The sequence below is a fragment of the Oryzias melastigma genome, linkage group LG17 (genome assembly GCF_002922805.2).
Source record: "Oryzias melastigma strain HK-1 linkage group LG17, ASM292280v2, whole genome shotgun sequence".
NCBI lineage: Eukaryota > Metazoa > Chordata > Actinopteri > Beloniformes > Adrianichthyidae > Oryzias > Oryzias melastigma.
In genome coordinates, this window is record NC_050528.1 from 5,774,425 (window position 1) to 5,788,952 (window position 14,528).

General features: G+C 36.0%; 1 protein-coding gene across 2 annotated transcripts in view; it reads right to left on the reverse strand.

Annotated features, from left to right (window-relative positions):
- Positions 1 to 14,528, reverse strand: part of agap3 (ArfGAP with GTPase domain, ankyrin repeat and PH domain 3) — a 202,564-nt gene that overhangs the window by 75,853 nt on the left and 112,183 nt on the right. For both annotated transcript variants that reach the window (XM_024273323.2, XM_024273320.2), the window contains exons 4-6: positions 7,957 to 8,042; positions 5,481 to 5,622; positions 4,670 to 4,804 (exon numbers count right to left, since the gene is read on the reverse strand). In XM_024273323.2, the coding sequence (XP_024129091.1) occupies positions 4,670 to 4,804; positions 5,481 to 5,622; positions 7,957 to 8,042 (363 nt within the window). The remainder of the gene's footprint in view (positions 1 to 4,669; positions 4,805 to 5,480; positions 5,623 to 7,956; positions 8,043 to 14,528) is intronic.

The window sequence follows — 14,528 nt, forward strand, 5'->3', positions numbered from 1 at the left end:
GAGAGCTGATGAGGAGTTGATACATAGTGGTTTGGGCAGCAGCTGAAGGTAGGTGTCTTGGCAGCCTGTCATGGAAGTAGTTTTTTTGCTTTTGTGATTTTGGGCTATATAAATGAAATTGAATTGAACACAATCAACCCTGTAAGTTCTAACAACAATGTAACACTAACTGATCTTATGTTTGTCCCCAAAGAAGAGTAAGAAACTGATTTGTTCTTAAAATATATCCAAAAAAACGAACAAGAACGTCTGGATGTTAGACAGTGTTGATCGGTATAAAAGTAGGAAAAAAGTCGCAGATAGAAACAAAGTTGAACAGCAGTTTTGCTTCACCTTTCATGTATGGTCCAAAAACTAAAGACACTGGTAATGGTACGCCTGCTTTAGCAGGTTGGGGTTCGATTCCCTACGGTGTCCTGCAGAATATTAGGACTTTTATACATGAAATGTTGAGCACTGCAACCATAAAGTGTAAAAGCAAAAAGAGAAACTTATTGAAAAACTTAAAGTAGCCATACTATGATTTTTTTTAAACCTTTCAGAGTGAACTATATCCATATATATGATCATAGATTACATTTTGAACACTAAAAATGAGGTAAATGAGGATTAAATCTATTAGAACTGTTTCTTATCACTACAAGCTTAAAACACATTTTAACAATTTCATAATAATAAGTGACAGCAAATTTACTGCTTTAGGAGATCTTTTTGACACTGAATTTTAATTTGAAAGGACCTTACATCCAAATGTTATATGGCTGATTGGAAAACATATGTTATAATTTCATTATCGTCAATATTTAAAATGTAAATGTTATGATTAATTGGTCTAATGACCAGAAAATAATTATATCAAGAAAGTTTTTTAATAGCAAAATATTCTTTTTTTAGAGGAAAAATGTCTTAGTGACTAGAATTTTCTTTCTAAATATAGGAATTCTCGATAAGTCAACTTTTTTTCTTTTGCCTTTTTAAAGAAAAAACAATAAATTTTAAGAATGTTTAATTCATTTCTAGGGTTTTCTTTTTACACTGTACAAGATATGAGAAAAATAAACATTTAAAAAGCTTAAAGTTGATTTTATCCGTCAAGTTGTTACAATAAATCAAACTCTACTTGAATTTAGTTAATAATTACAATATTTAACTAATCAAATGTGACATAAATCTGTCTTTGCTTTTTTTTTTCCTAATTAATGTATTTCATTATTTATGTGATTTTTTTTGTCTACAATGTATGCTTTAAATAAACCAAATCAGTCAAGTTGTCAACTGAATACATTTTTTAATGTTTTTGAAGAAGTGTTCACAGCAGGACGGTTAGAGACAATAGTTTCTTCTTTTAAAGGTTGCAGACAGTCGCTGAACCGCCCTCGCCCGTTTGTTAGCAACAGACTGCCTGTGAAAAGATCTTCAGGGAACAATCGGTAACTATTTGTAGAAAAAGCAATAATCCAAAATGAAGCCTGCATGTTTTGTCCTTTAGTGAACCCTGTTGTGCGATTCTGACCGAACGGTTGTAACCACGCGACGGAGACGATCTGGAGGTGCAACCTGCTATCTTATTCACAGCACGTTCTGCTGGAGGGACTCGAGGGGGGGGGCGTTCATGGCTGTGATGCAGACAGATGATCTGAAGTCCCAACAGCTGGGACTATAATGCCCGGCTGCCTGCAGCGGAGGGGCAAACGCGCAGACGACAGCGACTCCAGACAGACGTCACTCTTGATTATTTCCAAACGGGCTTCAGGAAGCAATTAAGGTACGAAGAGAAGACGTGAGAGCAGCAGCCGATGTGTGAACGCTGCAGCTCACAGTCAGAGGGTTTGTGAGGCATGAAGGAGTTTCACAGGAGCTGCCGCCTCAGGGGATGGAGGGACGAGTTCCTTTATTTCACTTCTAACTTCTAAGGAGAACAAAAAGTTTCCAGAAACTTTTAAAAGACTAAAAATGTTGCTCAAAATACTCCACTGACATGGACATTAGCTGTAGATAAATATGCTTTTTTAAACTATTTTGTTTATTCAAAAACGCCTTTCGTTAAAGGATTTTATATCCAATCTGAGAGCTCGAAAGAAAGATTATTTTGTTTGTAACTGTTCAAATGAAATATGGTTTTTATTTTCAAACTGTAATTAAAATGTATTTTGTCGCCTTTTCGCCAGGACTTTTTTGTAAACGAGATTTCTTAACCTCAATGGGACTTCCTGGTTAAATAAAGGTTAAATAAATAAATAAATAAATAAGTGTTTCTGTCAAAGATAAATACCATAAATATCTGCATTAGTTTTCATTTAATTGTGTTTATTTGTTTTTTCAGGAACCAATTCACAGATTGAAAATGAAATAAAGCAGCTTAAAGAAATGATATAATGAATAAAAAAATAACAACAATTAAAATTAGCAAATGCCTTTTGCATCCTTACATTTTAGTTTATTTGGAAATTATTTCTTTCCAATTGCTTATATGATGGTTAAAATTATTTTGATCTCACCACAATTTGGGTTTATTCATCTTTTTTCATAGATTTGGACTAAAACCTCAAATTTTATCTATAGTTTTCAATATTGTTTTAACCGTAAAATATCATCAAACTCTGAAAATCAAATAATTTGTATTTCATTTCTATGTTTAATTTGTTTTATTTAATCCTAAATATGTTTTACAGTAATAAGACTGTAACGAGTATCCCAATACTTGGATATTTGTGATCTGCTTCTGAAAATGATTAATTAATATTTGATTTGTGACCTTTAAAAAAAATAGTAGAAAAAATAAAATTCAGAAAATGTAAATATGGCTCTAAAACGCATAATATTGTTGGATCTTAACAACATAAACTGAACAAACTGTGTGGACAAACGTCACAGGAAGTAAATAAAACTTCAAAGTAAAGTGTCAGTGAAAGTTCTTAGATTCAAAATAAAGCTATCCAGTGTTTTTCACATTGATGAAGATTTAAAAAAAAAATAAAGTCAGTATGAATATTCGCAACGTCCAAATCGATAGTAGAGTTGAGTAAATTATCATGCAGTAAAATATTGATTGCTCTGAAATACAGAATAATGTTAATAAAGCGTTAATGTAAATAATGAGCGGTGCTAATGTCACCGGAAGTGAACAAATCTTCTAAATAAAGTGTCAGTGAAGCTTCCTGTTTTCAAAGTAAAACTAGCGAGAGCTTTTTTTTAATAACTTTAAATATACTTCCATCCATCCATCCATCTTCCTCCGCTTCATCCGGGACCGGGTCGCGGGGGCAGCAGTCTAAGCAAAGATGCTCAGACTTCCCTCTCCCCGGCCACTTTCTCCAGCTCTTCTGGGGGGACCCAGAGGCGTTCCCAGGTCAGCCGAGAGACGTAGTTTCTCCAGCGTGTCCTGGGTCTTCCCCGGGGCCTCCGCCCAGTGGGACATGCCCGGTGTAGGTAGAAGATGTGCTCGGCCTGTCAGATCGGCTCGGGGGCTGGCGCATAGATGACGTGTAAGATTGTGATTGGTTCGGACTATTAGACCACTGTCACGTGACACGGGGAATTACACAGACACTTCCGCCATAACAATGCACGGATTCTTCCCGAGTAAACAACCGAGGAGGTCCGAACAAATACGTTAAGAATCACAAAAGGAGAAGGAATATTTGCAATCAGCCGCAAAAACCTTGACAACGAAATAATCCGATGGAGAGGAATCATCACGGGATAATGATCGTTATTTTAATAGAGAGAAATCAGGCTGGGAAGCATGAAGTTTGAGGTAAAGTGGGTGCTAGCGAGTAGCATGCTAGCTTGCTGTTGGTCGCACATTAAAAAAAAGAAAGTAATTATTCGCGCGTATTTTTTCTAAATACATCCTGCCAATGTTGAACTGGTCGCACGGAACGGATGAAGTCCCGCTAGAATATGCAGCTCAGGTTCTGCTCCGTTACACAAACACCGAGGGCCAAAATAATAAATAATAGCCCGAGCAGATCTTAACACTTTTTCTTTTCTTTTTTAAAAAATAAACTTTATTGTAAACGTCAGTTTCAGTACAGAAAAACAGCAAATTAGCCAACTCGTTTGTTACAGTTGTGTGACGTCATCACTAGTCGCAGGCCCCCGAGCCGATCTGACAGGCCGAGCACATCTTCTACCTACACCGGAACACCTCTCTAGGGAGGCATCCAGGAGGCATCCGGATCAGATGCCCGAACCACCTCAACTGGCTCCTCTCGATGTGGAGGAGAGCTCTCTCCGAGTGACTGAGCTCCTTATCCTATCTCTAAGGGAGCGCCCAGCCACCCTACGGAGAAAACTCATTTTAGGATCTCGTTCTTTCGGTCACGACCCAAAGCTCATGACCATAGGTGAGTACTGGAACGAAGATCGACCGGTAAATCGAGAGCTTTGCTTTCTGGCTCAGCTCTCTTTTCACCGCATAGCGACCGCAAATGGCGGACGCCGCTCCAATCTGCCCGTCAATCTTCCCTCACTCATGAACAAGACCCCAAGATATTTAAACTCCTTAAAATAGACTTTATTCTTTTATATTGTGATATGTGTTGTTATTGTGATATAAAATAATTTACATTTTCCCCCATTTTGCTCAGCATTAGTAAGAATTGTGCTTGTATGTGTGAAGCAGTATCCTGAAAACTCGTTTCAGTCTCCAAACGCTCCCACTCACCATCCTGGAAGACTCTCTCCACGTTCAGGCCGTAGGTGGAGCAGGTCTCGTAGTACGTGCAGCGCTTCAGGTCGTTCGACAGCTTTCTGGCCCGCGAGTCGTCAATCACTCTGGGGTTGGCGGCACTGATCGCATCTAACAAAAGAGAACATTCATCAAACAGAAGATTTTAGGGCTGGGTTGAAAAAAAATCGATTTGAATCAATTTAAGCTTAATAGATCAATAATCAAAATATATAAATCGATTTAGCACATGAAGCTAAAGTCCGCTAGCTTGATGCTAACGTTCAATAGAATTTCCTATAGAACAGCTAATGCTAACGCTCAGTTGACCAAATAAATACATTGCTGACTAAATTAACGTCTTTATTTACTCACAGGCATTAATTTTCCAAACTCTTTAAAGGAAATACATTTTAAAGTAACTATTTGTGGTCCAAAACTTCGTTTTTTTACCCTCATACTGTTGTCTTCTTCTTGAATAAAGTGTACTTCCATAGCGCGATCGCCACCTAGTGGCCAAACTGAAACGCCCTCCAGGAGAAGCTGCACTGTTTACAATGTTAATGATCTGAACATTTTTGATAGAACTTCTCCTTTAGAGAATCTATGTTACACTGTATGATATTAATAATCTCATTATTTCACTAAGACATTTTACAATGTGTGAACTGGATCAGATTAATATAAATATATTCAAATTAAATAGTAGATTTTTAATGTATTTCTAAGCAAATGTGTATAAATTTGTAAACTTAAAATATCCAGCCCTGGAAGATTTGAGCAAAAACGACGAGTGTGTTTAAAACACCTTGTGTTCCCACCAGGACCATGGGCACCTCAGCGGTGTTTCTGTAGCTGGACAGGCGCAGGAAGTAGTTGTAGACCGTCTGAAAGCTTATCTCATCCTCCAGGCTAAAAACAAAGACCACCGCGTCCACCCAGGCTGCAAACTGAGGACAGAGCAAAAAATATGTTTTCATTTCTAACAGAAGGGGGCAGTATTGTCACTGCTTAAGGATACCGTTAAAGCACCTAAAGAGGTACAATGATAAAATACTGAACCGACACAGACGATAAATAAATAACTACATTCAATAAAACGGTAAATTTAGTGTTTTTATGCTTTTTCAAATATTAAAAAGTAATATTTTCTGATCAAAAATGATGGGAAATATCAATAATCATCATCCATTCATGCACAAAGGCTTCAGCATGACAGAGTAACAGTGACAGTGACAGACTATTCTCCTGCATTGTGCTCTCCTTCATTCAGCCTCATGCTGGCCAAGACCCCTACGTGGATTGAATAGCAAATCAAGCCTCCGAGCCACAACTCTGAGTGGGAACATAATGGAGGCCTTTAATTATTCCACTAATTACACAGGCAGCTGACAGCTGAGCCAAACTCTTCTCCATTCCCTTATCTGACACTCAGAAATGCTGGCACCAATGTGAGCCGGGCCGAGGATCTGTATGGAATCTACAAGACGGAGTTCAGGTTTTTTTTTTGCACAATGTTTTGCTTTGTTTTCATCGGTGCTTAACGTGAAGCTTGTTTAAGCTCTGAGCAAGCCTGGGGAGGGAATATAATTACAAGGAGCAACACGAATAATTTGTTTCCAGTCAACAAACACAAAAAATGTAAATTCATATTTACAATTTACCAACTTTTGAGGGAGAAATCCTGTCTTTCTGATGCTTAAGTTCACATTTAATAAGCTTTTTCCTTCTTTAGACGATAACAGTGAATGAGCCCAAAACAATTTGATGCTTTTGACTAATTAATTTAACACCTAAGTCAATATTTTTTTTTCTTTAAATCCCGTAATACATTTAAATCATATTTAATCGAACTTCCTATCATTTAAGTAGATACTTTCTTGAATTCACTGAACTTTTTCTGCACAAAATTACAGCTAAAAGGCAAAAATAGTAAAAGCATGGGGTCAAAAGTTTCCCCAAAAATGTCCCAGGCTCAAAAAATAATATAAAAGAGGCAGAAACAGAATGCAGATGTAGTCTCAGATCATCCCACACTTTTTTCAGGCATGTCCAAAGTCTGGCAATCAAATTTTCAGGAAGGCTCCGTCATAAAATTAATAATTAGAGGTCCCCATACTTTCTAAAAACTGAGTAAATTATGGTTTGATTTTCACAATGAAGAGGAACTACAAGACGAGAAACGCCGTCTACGACAAGCTAACTGGGAGTGTGAACCATTGACAAAGTGACAGTTATTTTGGTAAATACTCATTTTGTTCTAGAGCTGGAGTCTCCGGAGCCACATGTGGCTCTTTTACCTCTACATTGTTGCTTTTTTGGTAAAAAATAAAATGTTTAAAAACATTTTTAAAAGTAACTGTAAAGGAAAGGTAGTCATTTTTAAAAATAAATTGAAATTATTCAACTCATTCAGTTGAATAAACAGTTGAAAGACGACATGAATCATTCAACGAGGATCCTGATGATGGTACCTGTAATTCTCCATCAATCTTTGGAGTTTATCTACGTCATAACAACATATTTGGACTTAATTTTAAGCTTTATTTATCGCAGAAAATCAATGTATTGTCAGTAAGCTCAACCGGAATTAAAGTTACGTTTAGTAATAATCCAATTAATTAACTCTGACTTAACTTTTGTTGGTTATTTTTATGAATTTGTGTCTGAAATGCAGCAGAAACAGTGAAATAAACTGTTTTTTTTTTTTTTTTTAATCTTTGATGACTTTTAACTTCCTACTGCATTTACTACGTGATCCTATGGTGTATGATGTCTTTTATTTTGAAAGGAAGTCATGCAAAGCTCTGTCAAAAGTTATAAACTATTAAGTTTTTTTTTGTATGCATATTTTTTATTTATGCAAAAAAACAATAGTTCATTTAAATTTATTATGTCAGTGACAAAGACATAAATATAAATCAGAATCTTATTTTTAAAGGGTAAGTGAAGACTTTGTGGCTCATACTGGGTTTTGGTTGGCGAGAAATCAACCCGAATGTCTCTTTAAGTGTCGACGGTTGCTGAACCCTCCTTTAGGGGCTCCGTACAAAAAGTTTTTTTCAATATCTATAACAATAGATTAATTTAATTATTTTTTAATGGTATAGTCGATTGGATTAACAACTCAAATCGGCTGAATCGAAGGAATATAAATTCTTAGTTTTACCCCAAGTTCTAGGAGTAAATAAGCATAAAACAAACCGTGTTTTAATCTCATAATTAACACTAAATGTTGCAGTTTGGAGACTCAGAATGATATAAACACTTCAATAAAATCCTACCTGCAACTCTGGAGGCCCGCCTTCATCTCTGATTAGCAGTAGGTAGCTCTGTCCATCGACCACAATTTCTTTCTTGAAACGCCCACCTGAAAAATAAAGATGCTTCGTTTACAAGAACTCACAGATCAGACAAAAAGAAATTGAACAGGTATTCAAAAATGTATATTTAGAATTATGCTTTTGCAAACTTTCCCTTTGCAAACATTGGTGCAATTTCTGCACAAACAACAACAGATTAGAAGATTTTTCTTTACATAACTTATGAATTCTGAGCAATAAAAAGCATTATAATAATGTGAACAAAATGAAAGCGGGTTAAATGAACTGCTTTCCATTTCCTTTCAATCTGGAGACCTTCAGGTCACCCAGTGTTGAAAAGGAAAGAAGCCAACACTCTGGCTTTCCATTCCTTTCCGACATAAATTCTGTTCTTTTGCCATCGGCTCCAGATAAAGAGAAGACCAATGGGAGAGCCGCGCAGCAAATGAGATTTTGCATATCATTTCAATAGCTGGCGATCCTGTGGAGATTAAAAACATTCAAATGAGAAAGTTGTAAGGCAAGAGATGTCCCAGGGAGAGAAATCGGCGCCTTATGAATACGAAAATATGCTGAAAGCAATTTGACGGTATTGAATAATGCAAAACTCTTAAAAGCTCTCGGAATGATCATGAAATATGTCCAAAAAAATTGGGCCAAAGCAGCAGACGAACATACGGAGTACAGACACAACTTTTCCTCTTGTCTTTTTAAATCCCATAAAAATGATTGGAAAATAAGGTTATTAGGATCACACATTAGACCCGGGAATTGAGGCCTCTGCAGTATCCCAGGGCTGTAATTCTTAATGGGAAGACCATATTTCCTGTGTCAGCAAGCAATTCATATCTAATCTAGTAGTGTTGCCACAAACAATATATATATTTTTTTGATTAGTCGACTCATTAGGTCATGTGCAAATGGGATGTAAGGCATGGATCTTAACCTTCCTAAGCTTTAAACTAACTAAAAACTATATATATTCACATTAGAATTATCTGCAAAAATGCTAGTGTGAATGCTGTAAGGTGAATTTGGCAGCTGAAAATGCAAGTGATGATAGTTGAAGATGCTGAAATTGATAGCTAAAACGCTAAAGCTGATGGCCAGCTAAAATATTAGTTAAATGCAAAATTATCCTAAAAAAAATACCAAGGTTAGCCAAAACAGCTAGCATGTAGCTGAAGTATTAGCTAAATTCAAAATTGGCCTAAAATATATATATATATATCTTAAGTTAGCAAAAATAGATAGCACGTAACTGGAATCTTAGCCAAAGTCAGAAATAGCCTAAAAAAACAAACAAAAAAAAAAGCCTAAATTTGCCAAAATACTTAGCATGCAGTTGAAATATTAGCTAAACTCCAAATTAGCCTAAACATCCTGACTAGCTAAAACAGCTAGCATGTAGCAGAAATATTAGCTAAATTCACAAATGGCCAAAAAATAAAAATCTTAAGTTAGCAAAAACAGCTAGCATGTAACTAAAATATTAGCTAAACTCCAAAATAGATAAAAAAACACCTAAATTAGCCAAAATACTTAGCATGCAGTTGAAATATTAGCTAAACTCCAAATTTGCCTAATCATCCTGACTAGCCAAAACAGCTAGCATGTAGCTGAACTATTAGCTAAATTCAAAATCGGCCTAAAAATATATATATATATATCTTAAGTTAGCAAAAACAGCTAGCATGTAACTGGAATATTAGCCAAAGTCTTAAATAGCCTAAAAAACAAACAAAAAAGCCTAAATGAGCCAAAATACTTAGCATGCAGTTGAAATATTAGCTAAACTCCAAGTTAGCCTAAACATCCTGACTTGCTAAAACAGCTAGCATGTACCAGAAATATTAGCTAAATTCACAAATGGCCAGAAAAAAAAATCTTAAGTTAGCAAAAACAGCTAGCATGTAACTGAAATATTAGCTAAACTCCAAAATAGATAAAAAAACACCAAAAAGCCAAAATAGTGAGCATGCAGTTGAAATATTAGCTAAACTCCAAATTTGCCTAATCATCCTAACTAGCCAAAACAGATAGCATGCAGCTGAAATTTTAGCTTAATTTCAAAACAGACTAAAAATGAAAAAAAAAGCTTGTTACCCAAAACAGCTGGTAACTGAAATATTACCTACACTCCACAATAGCCTAAAAAAACAAAAAAAAGCCTAAATAGCCAAAATAGCCAGCAAGTAGTTGAAATATTAGCTAAACTCCAAATTAGCCTAAAAGATCCTAAGTTAGCCAAAATAGCTAGTATGTAACTGAACTATTAGCTAAACTCAAAAAGACCCTAAAAAACCTTAATAAATGCCAAAATAGTCCAAAAAGCTAGCATAATGCCATTATAGTTTTTAACTTTATTTCATTCTGACTCCATATATTATAAAGTAACGACTATTAAATTAGTTGTCGACCATTTTTATAGTCGATTAGTCATCGATTAGTCGACTAATCGAGGCAGCCCTACTCTGAAGTACCCGGGAGCTGTAATTCCTAATGGGAAGACCATATTTTCTGTGTCAGCAAGCAATTCATATCCACTCTAGCCATACTTCCACACTGTTAAGTTCACTTTAGCCCACTTGGCAAACAGGGGATTCTCCCAGCCTCTCAGACCCCGCTTTGATGCTGACTGTGATGCGCAGAGGGAGATCGATGAAACGCCCGTCAGCCGTTTCTCCTTTACTCACCAAAGTCACTCAGCTTTGGAGCTTTTTCACACAAAAGTGTATGCATATGCAATCGAGATCAGATCCAAAGACTGATCAGAGTTTGCACAGATTCTTGTATGTTCACATGCCAGACAACGATTACTCTCAGAAACAGGAGTCGGAAGTAAATATTTGTATTACATAACCATCCAGATTTTCATTTAGATCGGAACTAAGAGCTCCAAAATTTTTGACTGAATAAAAGCTAAGTGTGGGTAATCTGAGTCATTGTTTGGGTTCGACTCCTCATCAAAATATGACAACAACCCCCTTACACATGCATGGACAGTCGGTTGGTAAGCATAGTTAACACGCAGTGAGCATACTCTGCCTTACACGGAGGCTTAGACCTTGACACAGCGCCACAATCCAATGGAGCTCTATCCGGTGTTGCCATAGCAACACACCCCAGTACCTTTTTTTTTTTCCAGATATCATACCAAGAGCCCAGGAACAAAACAGTGAAGAAAGAGACATCGATGAACCTTCCTGCACCGAGACTTCTACAAAGTAAATACCTGAGCTGGAGCTGGGGCATCAGGTGATCAGGTATGCAAGTCGCTAAAAGACACATCTGAACCTACATGTTTCCTTGATTACAACAACAGCCTCCGCTGCCCCCCCCCCAACCACCACCGCCACCCAGCATTTCAACCAAAGATGAAATTAGCCCTTGATTTCTCAAGGATTAATTAAGCTATGACGATATATTTCCCTCCCCTGGTGCAGGAAAATGCCAGAAACTAATTATGCACTTCATGTCTCATCCATACTATAATTAAACTAAAGTGAAACACTGCAAAGCCTTCAAAGATCAACCGTTAACGATGAAGTCGGCCAACAGATTCTGTGTCTATGTATGTTTGGTTTTAATGGTTTTTCAGAAAAGAGCCAGCAAAGTGAATCTGCGTAATTTGAACTGGAATAGTCTTTTTACAGCCTCAGAAAAAGAAAAAAAAACATTCCATTTTAGTGTCACCTTCATGTTTTAACACTGAGGATTTATCACCTCCCCTAATGTGATGAAAATGTTGCGATTGTCATTATCGAAGCCATTTTAGACGGCATGAATGAAGGCCATCGCTGCATCAAAACAAGCCGATGACCAACAATTACATTAGGGAGCTCAGTGAAAACAATTTATATTTTAGAAATCACATGAAAACAACCTCTACCGAGAACAAACTTTTAGTTAGATATCCATTAATAAAAGCCATTTATACCAACACTCAATCTGATTGGCTGCTCGGTGTGGATTTAAAAAGTGATAATGCACAAAAAAGTAGTTCCGGTCACACAGCCCAAAGGTTCTATATCACTGCGCAGGCTTCTCTAAAACAAACTGTTGCTTTATCATCTGAACAAAAACAAGCGGCGGGGTGTTAATTTTTTCTCTGAGTTGATGCTATCGTAATGATCAGCTTGTTATTGATCAACATGTTGTCATGTTTCCATAATGACTTGCAGCTCCAAGAAACAAATAGTCTGTTTTTGTGAAAAAGCGCTCTAAACCAATATAATAAATACCGTATTTTTCGGACTATAAGTCGCACCGGAGTATAAGTCGCAGGGGCCAAAAAATGCATAATGAAGAAGAAAAAACCATACATAAGTCGCACTGGAGTATAAGTCGCATTTTTTTCAAGTAATTTATTTTACAAACTAGTTGAAAAAAACGATATTACATCATCCTGGAAGGTAAGTTATAACATTCATAAGTGAATAGAAAACAGGCTGAATATGTGTCAACACATCTTCACATATTAGCATCATGAAAAAAACGAAAAGGTGTAGCATTTATATAACATAACAGTTTTATTTAACTATAGCCTCAAGAACTCATCAACTTTGTATCTTTACTGTAATTAATTGCACGCAATCTCACTCCATATCCCTTAAATTCTTTGTCCTCTGTGTCACGTCTGAATAACTAAAGTAAATAAAGTAATTGCATAGATCACCATAAGAGGGCACTCTAGACTTACGGTCCATATCTCATCATTAAAAATTCGTATATAAGTCGCACTGGAGTATAAGTCGCAGGGACATTCAATCTATGAAAAAAACCGCGACTTATAGTCCGGAAAATACGGTAGAATAAAGTACTAAAAATTGATGAAAAATTTATTTCTGTTGTCAGTGACCATGGTTTAAACAGAATAATGCCCTTCAAAGTGTGAATTATCAGAAAAAATAACTGACTTCACACATTTATGCTTCAATGCCATACATGATAATGCACACTTTGTAGAGCATTATCTTCAACATAATAACTCACAAAATAAGCCACTGTCATCTTGTTTTTTAAGTTCCTGTCATGGGAAGTAACAGAAAGTTTTAACCCCTTTCAACTTATAAACAAACAAACTGTCACGGGTGAACTCTAAAAGACAAAATACCAAAAAATAAAACAGTTAAGGTGCAAAGCACTACCCTATCCGCCCTCACCGTCTTTTTTGACCCACCCCCACTGCCTGAGCAGCTGTTACACTTGGTGGCAGCTGTTACACATGTAGCAAATTATTTACTTTTTTTCCAAAATGGTTTTATCTCCATAGCAACCATTCTATTTTTGGGTCGTCAAGGGGTGATAAACAGATCGATGTAATTTTTAGAAGAATCGGAAAAAGTAAATTTGGGCATTTCCTTGGCAACGGATTTGTTTGTTAACCCCGCCGACTTTCCTAATATGTACTGTTTGTTATATTGCTTTGTTCATCTTGAACCAAGGATTCATATATTAAACTTACAATATTTTAATATGTTAAAAAATATGCAGGCAACACGGGAAATCACTTTAGCAAGCTCGCTACACAAACACTGATAATAAATCTTCAAGTTATAATTCAGTTTTTTTTTTGAGTATCTTCACAAATCAGTTTGTTTTTTGTGAAATATGAAGAACTAAAAAAACGATTAAATATTTATTTATTTTGTAAGTAATCATGGTACAAGTGGGATAATGCTGTTGTGCATTATTAAGGAAATTTAAAGCTGGTACTAAAGGTGAATTTTAAAAAATGTAAGATAGAAACTTCTTCTTAAGGTCAAAGGTGAATGAAACTTTAATTTTGGTTGTAGATTTTACCTGGTAGTATGTGTAGGAAATATTGTGAAGATCGCTCAAACAAAAGTTTTCTTTTCTCACATTTTTGGAAAATGTGAAAATTGGCAAATTTCATACTTTACCACAAAAATGTCTGCTAATTTATCCCGTAAAAAAATTCCATTGAATATCCCCAAAACATGGGATTTTGAAGATGTTTATTTTTATGATAGATTTTGGTCAAATACATTTTTTTTGTCAATTGCTATCGCTGTGATGTCACCATTTTTTGGGTAGTGGGGGTGTGTGTTCACTGTGTCAAAAATTTTGGTCTGGAGATTTTTGACTATTTTCGCTGGTATTAGGTGCATACAGATTTTGGGTTAGAGTATTTGAGTATTTTCGCTCAAAGGCGCAGTAAGGAAGGAGAATAGCAAAAACAACATAGTTTTTGCAGTACTGCGGGACATAAAAATACACCCTATGACCATTTGTCTCATATTTGAAACATACATCTCTGAGATTCCTATCTTATTAGCATAATACAAACTTTTCCTAAAAACCCACAGTACATAACGTAGTCCATGTTTTCTCCCCTGCACTTCAACATCATTCCACTAGGGGCAGTAGTAATACTTTCCCTGGTCACTAAAAATGGCAGCTTCCATGACGTCTCAAAAACACTTTTGGCGGGAAAAGATTTGTCAGTCTTTTTTTACTTTATGGTGAGAACAACTCATCTAATGTTATTCATATTTTTAAACAACCAC